Consider the following 17245-nt stretch of genomic DNA (forward strand, 5'->3'; position numbering starts at 1 on the left):
TTCAGTGTTAAGAACATCTGATCTCCAGGTAGTAAAACGCTGGATAAAGAATGCAACTACTCACTACAAAAAATTGAAAAGGCACAATTTAATTCTTCCTCGGGGGCAAAGGCATGCGTGGTCATCTTGTACATTGACTTGGCCCGTGTATCCCTCAGGGCAGAGGGGTCACATGTCACTCACTGCAAATACAAATAACATTTCCTTTTCAAATGTAGAATTCTTTCAGTGCAACAAAAGGTTAGGTTTACAACTTAAAACTAGAGGAGAGCGCATGTAAGAGTGCACTTACCTGGCATGTTGAAAACGCCCCGTTTTGTGGAGGTCCATCACTGCCGCAGGTGGATTATGCCCACATTTAACACAGAAAAATGTGTACTCGTATGCAGTAAGGGCTTGGAAGTGTGATACCAGACGACTGCTCTTTCTTCAGAAGCCCTGTTTAGAGCATCGCTGACAGAGGGAAGATTAAAACACGGCACCATCAACGTAATTATTTTTGCCGTTTTCGGCGATGAGAACCGGTCCGCCCAGTGGAATTACACCCTTGGCATTCCGGGCGAAAATTCTCTTCGGGAATAAGAACTTTTCCCGAAATCTTTCTCCTCTGCAACACGTTTCAGCATCTAAGTGACCTCTTCAGTCTCCGCTGACGGCAGGTATCAGAATCAGAACACTTTATTCATCCCCGAGGGGCAATTGGGTTCTGTTACAGACAATCGAGCTCTAGTAAGAACAGAAACAAATAGAAACAAAAGATCAAATAAGAAAGAGAAATGAGAACAAACTATATCAACAAGCATGGTGCACATAACACCCCATCTATACTGCACTACCACAGCACAAAACAACAGCACAAACAAAACCCGACAGGGTAAAACCAGTGGAAGGGCCAGTCCAGTGACCATTAACTCCGAGTATCTGTCAGTCTGAGGGAGGAGTTGTAAAGTGTGATGGCCACAGGCAGGAATGACCTCCTGTGGCGCTCAGTAGTGCATTTTGGCAGAATGAGTCTAGTACTCCTGTGCCCGACCAGCACATCATGGAGCGGGTGGGAGACATTGTCCACGATGGCACATAACTTCAACAGCGTCCTCCTCTCAGAAACCGCCGCCAGAGAATCCAGCTCCACCCCCCACAACGTCACCGGCCTTGCAGATCAGTTTATTGAGACTGTTTGCATTCGCTACCCTCCACCTGCTGCCCCAACACACAACAGCAAGCAGGAGAGCACTGCCACCACAGACTCACACCACACCCTCAGCATCGTCTGGCAGGTTTTGAAGGACCTCAGCCTCCTCGGAAAGTAGAGACGGCTCTGTCCCTCCTTGTAGAGGGCGTCAGTGTTCTTTGCCCAGTCCAGTTTATTGTCTATATACGTCCCCAGCTACTTCTAGTATTCCACAGTGTCCACACTGACCCCCCTGGATGGAGACAGGGGTCACTGGTGTCATGTCCCTCCTCAGATCAACAACCAGCTCCTTTGTCTTAGTCACGTTGAGCTGCAGATAGTTCTGCTCACACCATGTGACGAAGTTTCCCCACCACAGCCCCGTACTCAGCCTCCTCGCCCTTACTGCTGCACCCAACTATAGCAGCGTCGTCAGACAACTTCTGAAGATATCCCCACCCTTATAAACAATACAGTGGCATAACGACTGAAACCAACTCTAGTTATAGTCACGGTAATTTGCATATGAAACTTGTTTTTGGTTGTTACGCCGCTGGATCGTTTATAGGGTGGGGATACCTGTAGTCAGTTGAGACTGAAGGGGGTCACTTGGATGAGCGATGAAACGTTTCTCTCAATAAACGTTGTGTCCAGATGAACTGATTCACCTCCAGGTAATTTCCTTACCTGGATTATTGAGCATGCATAAAGACGTTATTCGTTAATGTTAATAGTGATGTGGACATGCTACAAAGCTTAATTTAAATGTGCCAATTATTTTCCTCGTGGCAGCTCAACTCCGGATCTAAAACAAGGCAAGTTTGCTTCTTCTCCTATGAGAAACATAATTAGCCGAATTTAAAAAAAAGGGGGGGGGTTGAAAACTGGTTCAGGTGGGTTCAAGCTGTGTGCTTTTGATCGGCAGGGGATTTTAAGCCTCTGATTGGCCGAAGCAAAAAAACGATTGCCAGTTATCCCGCCCATTGTAAGTAGTTGGCCCGCCCTCTCCAAGCCTCCGGTCTGCAGAGAATAGTCAAACCAGAGAAGCTGATCAGAAAGATGCGGCCCGTGTCTCGGCGACTGCACCACCCATTTTGCGCCCTTGTCGCCATTCATGGTCGGGTCTGGCGCTAAAAGTACAAAGGGCTGGTTTACCAAGAGATATAGGGATGACGAAGAGTTGTGTGAACTGTTTTAAGTTTCATTTATCTCTAAACATTTCTTATTGTTTTCTTCATTTTTCTTTCTATCACACCGAGCGGATAGTTGGGTTGTACGTAGCACTGAGATCTGTTTATTCTTGGTGCATGACACGATATGGTTTTCTTTTTCCTCTTTCTCTCGTGTGTTTTTGGTGCGTTATCTTGTTTCTGCTATTGTTCACTGTAGTTGAGTTTGTATTGTGCAACGCGACTTGCATTGAATTTAAAGTACACAGTACAGCGGGGGTTGAGTTTGAAATGTATAGTCGCTGAATTAATTTAAGAATAGGCGAGAGGGGCTAGGAAAGTATACTTCCTCCTCTTTCGAACTGTAACAAATCATGCATGCATCATGCATGCATGCATCATGCACGCGTCGCATCATCGTGCATGCATCGTGCATGCATCATGATCTGTTCGCTGAGTGATGTGTGGATCTGTTGATCACTTCAAATTATTGGCAATGGTTTATTTGTGTGTTACATCCTGCTTATTGATATGTTGGAAATAAATCATTCATTCGTCCTAAATTTTAACCTCACGCTTACTTTATTCGAACCTTTACCTGCCAGTGTTTGTTCAACATCATTATTATTGCTGCCAACAATAAAGTTCATTGTCTTTATTTACTTTTGTTGTGACCATCGAATGTGAAGGTGTGAGGTTATTTACGGTTGGCTGGTCCGATGATGTATGTGTACAACGTGCCTGCATCGTTTGTATTTTGTCAACAAAAAAAAATAATCTGCCATTGTCAAGCCGGGCGCGCATGCGCAAGAGCAGTGGCCGCCATTTTGCACGCGTCTGTCGCGGACGTTAAACGTCACCGATTCAGACCTTTCTTTGATTGTTTGTAGCGCCGCAATCTCGAGAAAACCCGCACCGGGAGGGACGCCAGCGCCGCAGCCGAAGGTAATTGAAACGCACATGCGCGACATTTTACTGCTGCCGCTTTTTAACGTTTCGCTCGGGCCAGAGAAGGCGCTCATCGCGACGTTTGCGGCGGCCAACTCGCGTGATACGGAGAGCGGGTGGAAATGGTGCAGTGCCAGTGCGGTGCGCACCGGCGCGGAAGGCAAGGGTCGCTAACTAAAGCTAGCATCCGCGCCACGGCCGCCGGCCGCCTCGGGTTCGAGTTGCGGCTATGGGCGCCACGAAGCGGAGGCGTCCACGGTTCACGACGCGTTACGGGTGGATCCGCTAAACCCGACGGAACCGTTGCGGGCGACAGCGGGAGCTCGCTAGCTGTACGTTTCGATGCCCACGTCTGTGGTTGGTAGTGTTGAGTCTCAATAGCTTCTTCTTCTCTTCTCGATTAAGGTTTGATGAATACGGTGGCCGAACCTTAAAGGGGACTATACCCCCCCTCCTCCTCCCCAAGTTGTAGATAAAGTGCGAATTGGTTGCAACGTTCATTAGTTCATCAGTTTTACCTGCGTTCCCCCCCCCCTCCGGTGCTGTTGCCTGGTTAATTTTGTGCCCTCTCTCTCTCTCTCTCTCTCTCTCTCTCTCAAAGTTGCCGGTGAAACTTCAATGCGGGCGTTGCAAGTTTGAAATTGCTATTTGCGATCCCTGAAGTTGAAAGGATGCCCTCTTTGCAGCGTGTGAGCCTGTTTGAACGGATAGCGGATGTAGAGCCCCCCCCCCCCCATTGAAAGAAAAATTGAACAAAATAAATGAATAAATTGCCCCCCCCTCCCCTCAATTTGGCCCAACCCCTGACCAAGTTTACCTGTTTCCCCCCAGAAGTTAAAGTCGCCTGGCCCGTTGTTCCCTCGGACACGGCTGCTCGGTTCAGATGAGCGTGCGTGACTGAAGCACGTGTGTTGAGGCACGCGACAAGGGCATCCGGATTTCTCCCCTTTGTCCGCGTTGTCTTCCCCCCCCCCCAAATGTTCCCTTTAGCCCGCTTAAATCGTACACTCCCCGTTATTCGTATCGTCGATTTTTAACTGTCTCTGCAGAGTTTACCGTGGCTTGCTCTTGAAAAGGTCGCGTTCCAGCCGTCCGCCTGTCGCAGGGGTACGCTGCATAGAGCAACCCCCCGACGGCTGACTCTCGTAAGTGGGGTAAAAGGCCAGATGCGCGCCGGTGTTTTCGTGCTTAACTTGTATATAACTATGACATCCCCTTCGGTGCCTCCTCGTCGTCCCCCCCCCCCCCCGGAGCGCGTCTGCGGAGGGTCACGTGACACGGCGCGTTACGCCGGCTTTCGGAGGAAAGGAAAACGAAACTTAGGTTGTCGCCATCGGGCCCTGCTGAACTTTCTTCGCGTAAAACGCGCCGACGGGATATGTGAACTGACTCTACCGCCGCGGCTCTTCTCTATAGCAGTGCATGTTTCCTTTTACCGCGGAGTGTAAAAGCAAGCGACATATTTGGCGTTTTGCAGAGAGAGTAAAGGTGGGATCCTGTAAACAATCCGGAAGACTGGAGGGGGGGAAAACTTGGCGTTGTACAGCTGTAACTTGGTATGTTTGCACAAAGAAAAAAATCCGGTCTGATCCTCTCCGTCGACTTGTTGCATTGCTCTTTGTGAGAGGCACCCCCCGGGTCTGTTTGCGCAAATCTGGGTTTCCCTTTATCGCGTCCTTGCGGAGACAACGGGAGCAACGTCCTCCCCTCTTCTCACCGTCGCCGCCTTCAGTTTGCCCCAGGTGAGAACCAGCGTGCTCCGTTAGGCCCTGTGCTTTGTACGTCACACTAGTACGTTGGGTTGTCTGTGCGACACGCAAAATATGAAATAACTTCTCATATTTGTTTTTTTAAAAAAAACAAACAACCCCTGCCCTGATTGTCTCTGTCGGTTTGGGATATTTTTTTTTGTTATTTGTGAGACCGCCCATCTGTTACCACCATCTTTTTTTTTTTTGCGCGTATATGAAGCGAGACAAGGTTGGATCGCGTGGGGATAGTGAACCAGGAAGTGCGGTGGATTAGCAAGGAGGAAGTGAGGGCCGCTATGAGGAGGATGGGGAGTGGAAAGGCGGCTGGGCCGGATGACATACCTGTGGAGGCACGGAGGTTTTTTAGGAGAGGTGGCAGTGGAGTTTTTAACTAGATTGTTTGACACAGTCTGGGAAGGTGAGAGGATGCCTGAGAAGTGTACATGTACCGATTTTCTTGAGTAAGGGTGATGCGCAGAGCTGTGGTAATTGCAGAGTTATAAAGTTGATCAGCCACAGCATGAAGATATGGGAAAGAGTAGTGGAGGCTAGGTTAAGGCGAAAGGTGATGATCAGCAGCAGCAGTATGGTTTCATGCTGTGAAAGAGCACCACAGATGTGATGTTTGCTTTGAGAGTGTTGATGGTAGAAGTATAGAGAAGGCCAGAAGGAGTCACATTGTGTCTTTGTGGATTTAGAGAAAGCACATGACAGGGTGCCGTGAGAGGAGGTTTGGTATTTTATGAGAAAGTCGGGAGTGGCAGAGAAGTATGCAAATGTTGCAGGATATGTATGAGGGCAGTGTGACAGTGGTGAGGTGTGTGGTAGGAGTGACGGATGGGTTCAAGGTGGAGGTGGGATTACATCAAGGATCAGGTCTGAACCCGTTTCTTGTTTGCAATGGTGATGAACAGGTTGACGGATGAGATCAGGCAGGTGTCTCTGTGAACAATGATGTTCGTGGATGAAAATGTGATCTGTAGTGAGAGTATGGAGCAGGTGGAGGAGAGCCTGGAGAGGTGGAGGTATGCACTGGAGAGAAAAGGAATGAAAGTCAGTAGGAGCAAGACTGAATACATGTGCGTGAATGAGATGGAGGACAGCAGAATGGTGGGGATGCAGGGAGTAGAAGTGACGAAGGTGTATGAGTTTAAATACTTGGGGTCAACTGTTCAAAGTAATGTGGAGTGTGGAAGAGAGGTGAAGAAGAGAGTGCAGGCAGGGTGGAGTGGGTGGAGAAGAGTGTCAGGAGTGATTTGCGACAGAATGGTATCAGCAAGAGTTAAAGGGAAGGTTTACAAGATGGTTGTGAGACCAGCTATGTTATATGGTTTGGAGACGGTGGCAATGACGCAAAGACAGCAGATGAGGCTGGAGGTGGCGAGTTGAAGATGGTAAGATTTTCACTGGGAGTGACGAAGAATGACAGGATTAGGAGCAAGTCTATTAGAGGGACGGTTCAGGTTGGACGGTTTGGAGACAAAGCAAGAGAGGCGAGATTGAGATGGTTTGGATGTGTGGAGAGAGATTTATTTCTATATATATATATATATATATATATATATTTTTTAATCCCCGTAGGGAAATTCATGCTCAGTATTTAACCCATCCTAGCTGTGTAGCTAGGAGCAGTGGGCAGCCACCATGCAGCGCCCGGGGATCGACTCCAGTTTGTCTTGCCATGCCTCGGTCAGGGGCACAGACAGGAGTATTAACCCTAACATGCATGTCTTTTTGATTGTGGGGGAAACCGGAGCACCCGGAGAAAACCCATCGCAGACGTGGGGAGAACATGCAAACTCCACACAGAGGACAACCTGGCATGACCCCCAAGGTTGGACAACCCCAGGGTTCGAACCCAAGGACCTTCTTGCTGTTAGGCGACAGCGCTAAGCATCGTGCCACCTGGGCATATGCTGGATAGATATACGTATATCTATACAGAGCGAGAGAGAGAGATTAGATGGATGCTGGGTATATTAGGAGAAGTATGCTGAATAAGGAGCTGCACAGGAAGAGGAAAAGAGGAAGGCCAAAGACGAGGTTTGCGGATGTTGTGAGGGAGGACATGCATGCAAGTGGTTGGCATGACAGGGGAAGATGCAGAGGACAGGAAGAAATGGAAACGGGTGATCTGTGGTGGGAGCGGCTGGAAGAAGAAGAATACGCAAAATATGAAATCCACCTTCAGCAAATTTAAATCATGAATAGATTTCTGCACAATTGACAAGGGTCATGTGTGTGTTTGTGTGTATATGTATGTACAGGTGGTGGTGGGGTTGTCTAGAAACCAACACCAATGGGTAAAAAAATATTTGAAGTCTTGGAAATAATCCAAAGTAGTCAAAAGTTCACCACATTTGATTGTTTGGCTGCCCATATGATCGACTCGTCCTGTTGTTGCCGTGGTGGTGTTTACGGGCCCAGAGCAGAGAGGGACATGACGAATGTGAATACTGAAATACACAGGATTGTTATTTTGGCTGTCAACTGTTGCCTTGTATTAAGGTCAAGATGAATCAGCCCCAGCCCAGCTTGCCCTCAGGTCTGTGGGTGCTGTCTGGCCCTGTTATGTTGTTGTTGTTTTTTCAAACCAACAGGATGGTGTTTTCTATGTTAATGCGGTGGTATTCACACTTACTCTGTCATGTGACAGAAAAGTCTGTGCTGGAGCTTCACTTGGTATTAGGTGTCCTCTTGTTGTCAGTCTCGGTGAAAGAGACATAATTGAGTGTTAAGAGTGTCAGCTTGTACAGTACAGTGTTATGGGATATGACACCCAAGGCTGAATCAATGCTGTCATTCCAGAGGAGGGTTTAGTTGGGATTTTGGATTGTATTTAGTTCTACAGTAACAACAGTTTAATTGGATCTGTTGATAATAAGAGTTTGTCGGTGTTTTTGTGTGCATCTCATTTAAACTTATGAAGGAAAGTGGCAGCCAGCTACTTTATTTTCTTATAAGGGTGGGATGATAGGAAAATGTCATGTCATGATTATCCTGGCCAGAATATTTGCAATTGACGATTAGGGCTGTCACAATTATTACATAATCACCTGACTGCGATCATTTTGCATAATCGTTAGACTGGTTTCCATTCATTTGTATAAAAACAGCTGGATGAAACTAACAGAAATGTCGTATTTCCACGTCGTTTTTCCACCATCTGTTGTTTGACTGGCGCTCTTTTAATGACGTCATCTTGTTGCGCCCCTGGCACATGAGTGGTGAAGTAGTGCTAACAAACTGTTTATCTTGAGACGCTTATGCATTTCGACGAGCATGTGTTGACATTAACACCATGGACGTAGTTGCAAAGCCAAACACCTCGGCAGCGTTGTGGGCACATTTTAGTTTTAAGCCAAATGAAAAAGGAGAGCCCGGTAATTTGGAGGAGGCGATTTGTCAGATTTGCAAAAAAAAGGTGGCGGTCAAAAGCGCTAATACCACAAATAAAAAAAAAACATCTACGGATCCACCACCCCACCCCCACCTAATTCGCTGAACTTGGAAAGACGGACGGCTCAGAAAATAGGGTAATTTGCCAAACTTGTACAATTGGGGAGAAAGGGGGGGGGCAATTGTTGCTTACGATTATTTGCATGACCAATTAATCGTCAACTAAAATGTCATGATCGTGACAGCCTTATTCCAACACCCAGCGGGTAATCCCAATGACAACCTGCTCTCCTGCGGCCAACAAAACCTCCTCCACTTTCACACTGGGCTCCAGCGGGACTATCCAGATCCCATGACAGATGGACAGAGGTGGTGGATGACGCCGTTCCTCCACAAAACAACCAGCAAATAACGGCAGGACAGTCACTAATCGGCCAACAAAAAGAATGACGAGATCATGCAGAAAAGACGGGGGGGGGGGGATATCTCCAATGTTAGAAACAGAGTACAGTCCAAAATCCACACCAAACACTCACTCACCGCTATCACTACCAACCGCTGTCACTACCAAATCTGAGTCAGTGGTAGATGTGAGTTGTGCATGGATGTGAGCATAAACGGTTTATGGCACGTAACTCCCAGCATGCAGTGCAGAGAGAGCGCGAGCAAGCTAGACAGCTTTTTCAAGTCACTCGCATGAGGGTATTCACGGTTATCCCCATTTTCGATTATCCCGATAATGGAAATTCACCATGATCAACTTTACGTGAGTGTTTTTAGCGCGATTTGTGATTAAAATCCTACCTCATCCCGTCCCTAGTTGTAGACAACACTTTTGTCCCGGGTTGCGTCCTTGGATCTGTCCTCTCTATCTGCATCCGTGTCTCACTTTCCTTTCAGTTATGGATCCAGATCCAGCGATTATTTTTAAGGCCAAAAATAAAACGGAATACTCTGTGAAGGTCTGAATTATTTATCACCAGCCTTTTACCCTGGGATTATGTTTCAGAGTGGAAGGGAGAATCAGTATGTCACCCCATGACATTCTCTGTGGACTAACCAGTGTACAAAAAACTTATTACCAAGCAGTCGTACTTCAGGGTTTATCAACCTCAATTCTGGCCTTTGTTTTATTTGACAGTATTGTGACACTGTTTATTGCTTCATAAGGACATTTTTATTTCCAATCGCCTCCTTCCTGGGAGGTCAAAGGGCAGGGTCTCCAGCAGAGATGCACCCCTGAAGCTGACAAGGATCCACTGACTTGACCAAACACTTCAGCAGGTTGGGATGCTTTCAGTCACGAGGCTTGAGCCCTTGTCTGTTTGAAGGACAAGAAAAGTACCTTTCAGCTTGACCACACATGATTTTCGAAGGACTGTGTTTTGGAGGGATTGAACTTTTCTTTTTACAGTTCGAGTTAAAAATATGGTATGGGCCAAGGATGGTAGAACAGATTGCCGTCATGATTAACCATGCAAAAAACGAGGTGCACCACGGAATTCAGTTATGTGTCACTGTCATGGAGGTCCGTGTCTATGCGGGTTTTATTTCCAGCCCAATGCTACACTAGCTGATTTCACTGATTTAAAAACCAGACAGGTGGACTATTCAGTGAAATCAGCTGTTGTAGTGTTGGGTTGGAAAGAACCTGTGTACATATGAACCTCCATGGCACATAACTGAACACTACCAATCTATGCTTTTTTTCTTGCATCTGGAGAGGGTTGATCTCAATGTGTATTTACCCCCGAACTGCCTACTTTAATATGGGTAAAATAGAAAAACATTCTGTATACTCCAAATCAAAAGGCTAAGGCAAACAACTCTAAGTTAGACTAGTGATAAGTTGATTATTGAACTAAAGGTGCAGGTTAAAAATTATATACAAAAAGAACTGGAGAGCCAACATTTCAGTTACATGCTTTTCCTCAGTCATTGATAGGTTTGCAGCTAGATCAGCCTGTAGACCTTTTTCACAGCAGCCATTTTGACATGAAATAGTAGGTAACACAGATGTTACTAATGACATTAATGAAGGTTCTATTTGGGTACTGAGCCTTAATTAATGTGAATAGTAACACCTGTGTTACCTACTATTTCACATCAAAATGGCTGCTGTGAAAAAGGTCTATTGGTTGCAGCTGTGTTCACACACGGTGCTGATATAAGTTTTTAAGTACCTAATAATGTGAGGTCAGTTTAGTCTGTGACTAGAGATACAGAGCATATTGAGCAACCCATAATGTGTCAGCCGTAATTAGAGGTCAACCGATATGGGTTTTTTTTTCTTTTCTCAGAGCCGATACCGATTATTAGTAATCAATGAGATCAATAACTGATATTTGGAACCAGTATTAATTTGATCTAGAAATGAAAATGTTGATGTCAAAGTTTAGAATTACACAAACTCCAACACCAAACTTTGTTGAAGTGCATTCAAGCATATTTTTAATTGAGAGAACTTTTCATTATCTTAAAAGAAAAAATGCAGGGAGCTCCCAGCAACAAGAAATAACTTTGTAGCCCATCATTTATTTATTTATTTAGCTAGCTAGTCGGCTGACCAAATGATGGATCAACAAACGCACTTGTTGCCGTTTGCTATCGCATTCAAGTTAGCTCTGAGACTCAACATTACATTATTATGACCATTGGCTACCTATTTAACTAAAATGGAGGGAGTCTCTGTCTGTGTCTGTCCTAGGGTTGCCACCTTCTATGTGGAGAAATAAAGGGTGCCCCCCAAGCACTGCCCACCCCCGTTCATCCGATCAACTTCAAACGTGGCGGGTGTATTGCCGAGGACCCAAAGAAGTGCAGTCGAGTGTGAAGTTTTTTGAATGACCGGTTCTCAAGAAAGCTGCAAGCAGTAAAGTTTTCAGCGAAGTTAGTCATAGTAAATTCTGCTTCTTCACTTCCCGTGGAGTCAACGAGCGGAAACACAAATAGCGCCACTCTGCGGTTGCAACCCACGTTGTGGTCAGGGGGGATTACACCCATATTTCTTCAAGTGTCGAGTGCGTAGTTTGGCTGAACGGGCTCTGCACTAGTAACATGTAAAAACATCAACTCATACGGGCAAGTAATGTTAGGCTCGTGATTCTTCTTCCTCTTCTTTTGGCTTGTTCCCTGTTTCCCAGGGGTCGCCACAACAGATTTGATAGTTTCTATCGGTACCTTGTGAGAGCAAAGCACCAATGGCGGTCTTGTCAATCCACATAATGATTTGGCAAAATTTTATGTCAGATGCCCTTCCTGACACAACCACTAACCCTATGGATGGGGGCACAGGTAAAGCGCTGGATGCCATCTCAGTATTCATGGGCTTGCGCCCATGCCTGTCGCCGCTGAGAATATCACCAGAAATATCAGCTTAAGCAATACATTCGACTACGTCTCAACTTAAGCAAAACGTTCGCAATATGGTAGCTAATATAAGTTCCAGTTGCACTTGTACCAGCGTTACTCAAAGTTAGAGCTATTGCTACATAAATTAAATCTATTATAGATTGTGCATTATTCAGGCATTTTCAGAGGTGTAACGGGGAAACTGGGCATGCTTGTCATCATAGAAATTGATCATAAGTTTGTGCAGTTTTTGCAACTTTGGCGTAGATGACTGTGATATTTATTGCAAATTCGGCAATATCTGCTGCCTTACGTTTGAAACACAGCTCCGCTTGCTCACTGGAACCGCTCCAGTCTACAAAAGCGTGTTGATAGGCTATTACTCATGATGTGTAACCAATCAGATAGTGCTGTGGGCGGGACATTGCTTGAGACCACAGAGTGGTGACTACAGACAGGGAGAGGTGGCTGCGTCAAAGCCAAAGTAGCACATTTTTAAATTAATTTATGGGCAGTCGGGTAAAAAATATGATTCCCGCAACTGTGAAAATGCTGCATATCGGATCTGATCGGTCAGGCTGATCAGTCGACCCCAAGTTGTAATGTACATGAACGAAAAGTGGGATCCAGCATGTTAAACCAGTAAAATATGAAGTGAGTAGAAAGGCTACATGCTGGCATTGGCCAACTGAACTCTTCAGTAGATTTGTCAGAAGTTGGGGTGATGTATTCTCCTACAACACCGCCACCTTCAGTCTAACGCACACCACCAACACTGTCCTCTACATCTACACTGCTTTTTTCAAAATTTGAGTGAGCAGAAATGGACCATAAACAAGTGCTTACTTACTTTGTAAGACTTGTTTGTATTTTCTGCTTTATTTAGACAGGACAGTAGAGTGTGACAGGGCTAAAATTTAAATGGTGAGATGGAATGCAACACAAGTCCTTGGCTGGATTTGAACCCAGTGCAGTGATGTTAGGCCAGAGACTAAATGGTTTATGTGCCTATCTGTTAAGTCTCAAAGACATCTTGTGTTTTGAGATTGATGTCTTTTTTTTTTTTTGCAGATTGTCTTATATGTTTAATCACCATGTCCTTTTGTTTTTGCTTCAGCTGTTGTCAGCAGGAGATCAGAGCCTGCTCTGCCATCCCACCAGGGTCTGCTGTCCTTGCTACACTGCAGAACACACTGCCATTAAGAAGCTGCAAAGCCAGCTCCAACGGGCCCCTTCCATCCCGCCCTCTACGCTATGAGCAGAGGTAGAGGAGGGCCTTCTAAAGAACACTACCACAGACCTCCACTGCCCCAGCTCCAGGCCAAAAATTATTACTACAGGCCCCACCCAGACAACCCCCATCCAAGAACTCCTCCACAGCAAGCTCCATATACAAGTGACGGCTCCTGCCCCAAACCCCCTGCTGTGCTCTCCCAATCCACAGCTAGTCCTTTCCCACCCTCTGCTCCCCCCCTATTGGGCCACATACCAGTAAAACATCCTACAGCCAAACTCCCCAACGGATCAGATAGTTGCGACCCCAGCACAGCACCCGGTTCCTTTCAGTATCTGCAGGTCAGCTTTTTGCGGGGACAGAGTCGTGAGGCCCCACAATTTAGAAGCAGTCTCCAAGGAGGTGGGGGGGAAGCAGCACCCAGCAGGGGCTCACTGCACCAGCACCAGATAGGGTACGGTAGGCACTCTTACCCAAATTGTAACTCTTGGGGTAGAGGGGGCTACAACCGGGACCAGAGTCTGCTGCACCCATCCAACGGTGGAGCTTCAAGAGGCACTGTAGGCCCTCAGTACTGGAATCATAACCAAGCACAAGCTAAAAACCACAACCAGTACTCCAATAGACAGCTGTGCAGCCAAGAAGACTTGATATCTGAAAGTTTTCAGAATTTGTCCCTTCATAGAGACAGGTCCTACAGAGGAAAGGGAGACTGTTTTGATAGAGCATTTGTGTCGAACAGCTCAATCAGTCAGACATTTAATAAAGTGCATCTCACTCTCACCCCCAACATTGAGGAGCTTGTGTATAGGTCCTTGGATGCATTGAGGTCAAGTGAGAGTATCTCGGCAAAATTGCTTGCAAAAAAGCTGCGCCTGCCCAAAAAAGTTGTCAACCAGGCTCTCTATTCTCTGGAACGTTCACAGAAGGCCTCCAAACAAGGTGTTCACCCTCCGGAGTGGACTCTGTATAGACAGCCTTCCCAAGACTGGGAAAATCCAAACCCAAAACCAGGAAGCCCACATTCTCAGCAGTGGGTCTGTTCACAGCACTCTGGGAATCAAAACCCTGAGCTTACGTTAGAAGCAGAAACAGAAAAAACCCAGACACACATTGAAGAAAAAGATTCTGATGGTGAATTCAGTTCCTCTTTGTCCTCCTCCTCCTTAGAATCATCTGACTTCTACCAGAAAGAATCCCAATCACCAGCTAAACTCAAGCATCGGGTGAAACAACAACCTTTTACTTCCAGTTCCACTAGCCAGGACCTCAAGACAATCACCATGACAGAACAAAAAGAGAAAATTCTGCAGTATCTCCTTCAGTCAGGGAAGGCCACTTCTCTTGTCATAGCGAAGAACCTGGGCTTTAAAAATGCCAAGCAGGTCAGTCCCACCCTCTATTTCCTGGAGAAGCAAGGCGAGGTCACCAAGAATAGTGAGGTCAACCCTCCCACTTGGGAACTGTCCAATCATCGCAGAGAGAAGATGGAAAGGAGCGTCAAAGCCTTGCAAGGGCTTGCAGCAGCCGCAAGCAGTCAGATGGAAGTGGGAGCCGTTGGTGAAGAGACAGGAGCTGAGTCCGTGTTACTGCCATCAATACTACCATCACCAGGGCTTAAGCCTCATCCACCCCAGGAAAGCTGGCAGCCGCAAGAAAGCCCCAGCGAAGTAAGTGGCCTTTTAAACTTTGAGGCAGGGAGCAGTAGTTATGTACATAAAGATGTCCCAGCATGGGCAGCAGGAGAGGTCAACACCACAGACCAGTGCTTTGGAGAATCCCTCCCAGCTCTGGAGCCCCTTCCACAGCCAGACCTTTACCTTACTCACCCTAGCTCCTTCATCATCAACTCCTCCATTCCTGACTGCTTTTCTCCATCTTCTTTCTCCCCTACTCAACTCCCTCAACCCCTCTGTCAGGAGAAAGAGGCCAATGGAGGGCAGTGGACCACCGACGACATCCCTGAATTCCTCAATGCCATTCGCCGAAAGACAGATGCTGAGAAACTGGCTGAAGACGGAGGGACTGTTGCTGTGTCACTGGCGGCCCCCCCACCTCAGAACCTGTGGGCTAAGTTACAGGAGGTGAGGCTGAAGAATCCCGTCAGTGGCCTCATGGAGTATGCACAGTACTTAGGCCAGAACTGTGAGTTCCTGCTCCTCGACCAATCCGGGCCCTCCCATGACCCCAGGTCAGTCACATGGTACATTTGCCACAACCCCTTTTTCCATCATTTCTGAGGATAGCTCATTCATTCTTTCTCATGAGCATTAAGTAATAACAATAATAAATAAATTAAACTTTTCTAACACTCAAAGTCACTTTACAATAAACGGCGGTGAAACAAGACAACAGATAAACATAACACAGACATACAGGGGTGAATGGGAAGGAGGGGCTACGAGAGGGAGAAGCGGCAGCCACACACGATGCCAGCAGTACTCTCCGACTTAGACGGATACAAAAGGGGAAGAAAAACAAACACCAAATAAGTGCACCTGTTATGCCTTCACTGCTTCCCCGATGCAGATCGCTAAACTCTTCCATCGTCCACACATGAGAGTAGTTCTGCTTCATTAACTTTATTCAGCGTGACCATCAACAGAGTGAAAACGGAAACAAAAGAACAAACCCACATCAATCATGCACAAAAATATATCCCCGTAAGCTGACGCTAGCTAGCGAGCTAAAGTGCCAACGCCAGCAAGCTAACATGCTAGTGCTTGCGCCATTGTGCCAACAGCAACCAAAATAGACTTTAGCGTTCTATAAAACAAATGTTAAAACAAGTCACAAAAATGGCGTAGGCGCTCTCAGCATTGGCAAACAGAGCTTCAGGCTTCTGCGTGACTGAGAGAAGACGACAGCAGGACGAACTTTCTATTTCCTGTTACACCGCAGGTCAAAGTTCAACATAGCAAAACGAACGTAAATTTAAAGTGACAAGCCTGAACTTCCTTGAATAAACATATAAGAAGGCCCTGAAAACCTGCAGGAGCCAGACTAGCACCCGCGCACCAGAATAAATATTCACATAAACATGGATAATCTGTTTTTTAGAGTTTGTGATGTTTTTGTCTAACTCCCTTGTTCTTGTTATTTACCTATCGTCTGTTTGTTCCTAGTTGTTGAAAATACTTTCAAAAAGAAATCTCAGTGGACCTCACCTAACAGCAGTGTCATTTGATGTTGTTAAATGTTAGATCAAGTTGGCATGTGATCAGTTCACTCCTTTACAACCATAGTCTTGTCACGGTAAATAGTGGTTGAATGGATTGTTTTTGAAAATGTACCTCTTCCCCTTTGTATCCCTCTGTTAGATTCCGTATGCAGGTGATGCTTGATGGGAGGTTGTTTCCTGCAGCTGAGGCCTCTAGTAAGAAGGTGGCAAAGAAGGATGCTGCTGCAGCCACCTTGCGCGCCCTCATAGGAGAGACGCAGGGTGGTGGAAGCCTCGGGGAGGAGGGAAACACTGCCGTTGTGAATGAGGACATGGAACCTATCCCTGAAACAACGGTGAAGGCTTGTGTGTGTGTGTGTGCGTGCGTGCGTGCCTTATCACTAATATCAGTTACTCCCTTAGTGCTTTGTTTACTTGCTTTTTTAGATATTGTTAGGTTTGCAAATACTCATATTAAAGACAATCTTAGGTTGTCGTTCAGAGATTCTCGTAGACTTTTTTACTGAAGTGGGTTTATGTTGCTGCTGGTGTTCTTTATGCTGATTATTCCAATTAGTCAAGTTTCTTTTAAGTTAGTCAAACTTGCTTGGCGAACCATAAAAACCTTCAATGAATTTAAAAACTTCAGCTATTCCACTTAGATTTGAGACTCATCAGCCAAAAAGAATGAAATCTATGAATTTATTGACAATTTTGAGGGATCTGCTAGAAGACAAGCTTTGTGTAGTAGTCACTTACTCTTCTCTGCTCTTGTCATCCAGGACCCCATTGAAGGAATAGAGGGAGTCTTTGGGGCAGGTGCTATGGAGGCAACTGGAATTGTGGAGGGGCGTCGGCAGCCCCTGTCCCGCTCGCTGCCGGGTGGAAAGAACCCGGTCTCTGTTTTGATGGAGTACAGTCAGCGCACTGGGAACCCCATTGAGTTCATGCTCACTGGGCAAGAAGGCCCACCGCATGACCCACGGTACTGACCGCCACATTTCCCTCTGAATCTGTCCATGTGGGACATCTTTACTTTTCGAGAGAAAGTAAAGACTTATT

The 17245-nt window shown here is 46.3% G+C and overlaps 1 protein-coding gene and 1 long non-coding RNA gene across 4 annotated transcripts in view; one reads left to right on the top strand and one right to left on the bottom strand.

Moving 5' to 3' along the window:
- Positions 1-4204, bottom strand: LOC130118179 (uncharacterized). Its single transcript, XR_008810743.1, has 3 exons — positions 4106-4204; positions 293-726; positions 1-182 (listed from the first exon to the last, which is right to left on the bottom strand). It is a non-coding gene; the product is annotated as an uncharacterized LOC130118179 (long non-coding RNA).
- Positions 3190-17245, top strand: part of adar (adenosine deaminase RNA specific) — a 27566-nt gene continuing 13510 nt past the window's right edge. Inside the window, exons 1-6 of one of the 3 annotated variants that reach the window (XM_056286413.1) lie at positions 3190-3285; positions 12907-13053; positions 14194-14693; positions 14943-15214; positions 16344-16539; positions 16966-17168. In XM_056286413.1, the coding sequence (XP_056142388.1) occupies positions 13044-13053; positions 14194-14693; positions 14943-15214; positions 16344-16539; positions 16966-17168 (1181 nt within the window). In that variant the 5' untranslated portion in view covers positions 3190-3285; positions 12907-13043. Of the gene's footprint in view, positions 3286-4593; positions 5031-12906; positions 14694-14942; positions 15215-16343; positions 16540-16965; positions 17169-17245 lie in introns of those variants that run through there. The other 2 variants (XM_056286411.1, XM_056286412.1) reach the window with 2 other exon arrangements.

This window comes from Lampris incognitus, chromosome 9 (assembly GCF_029633865.1).
Source record: "Lampris incognitus isolate fLamInc1 chromosome 9, fLamInc1.hap2, whole genome shotgun sequence".
Taxonomy (NCBI): Eukaryota; Metazoa; Chordata; class Actinopteri; order Lampriformes; family Lampridae; genus Lampris; species Lampris incognitus.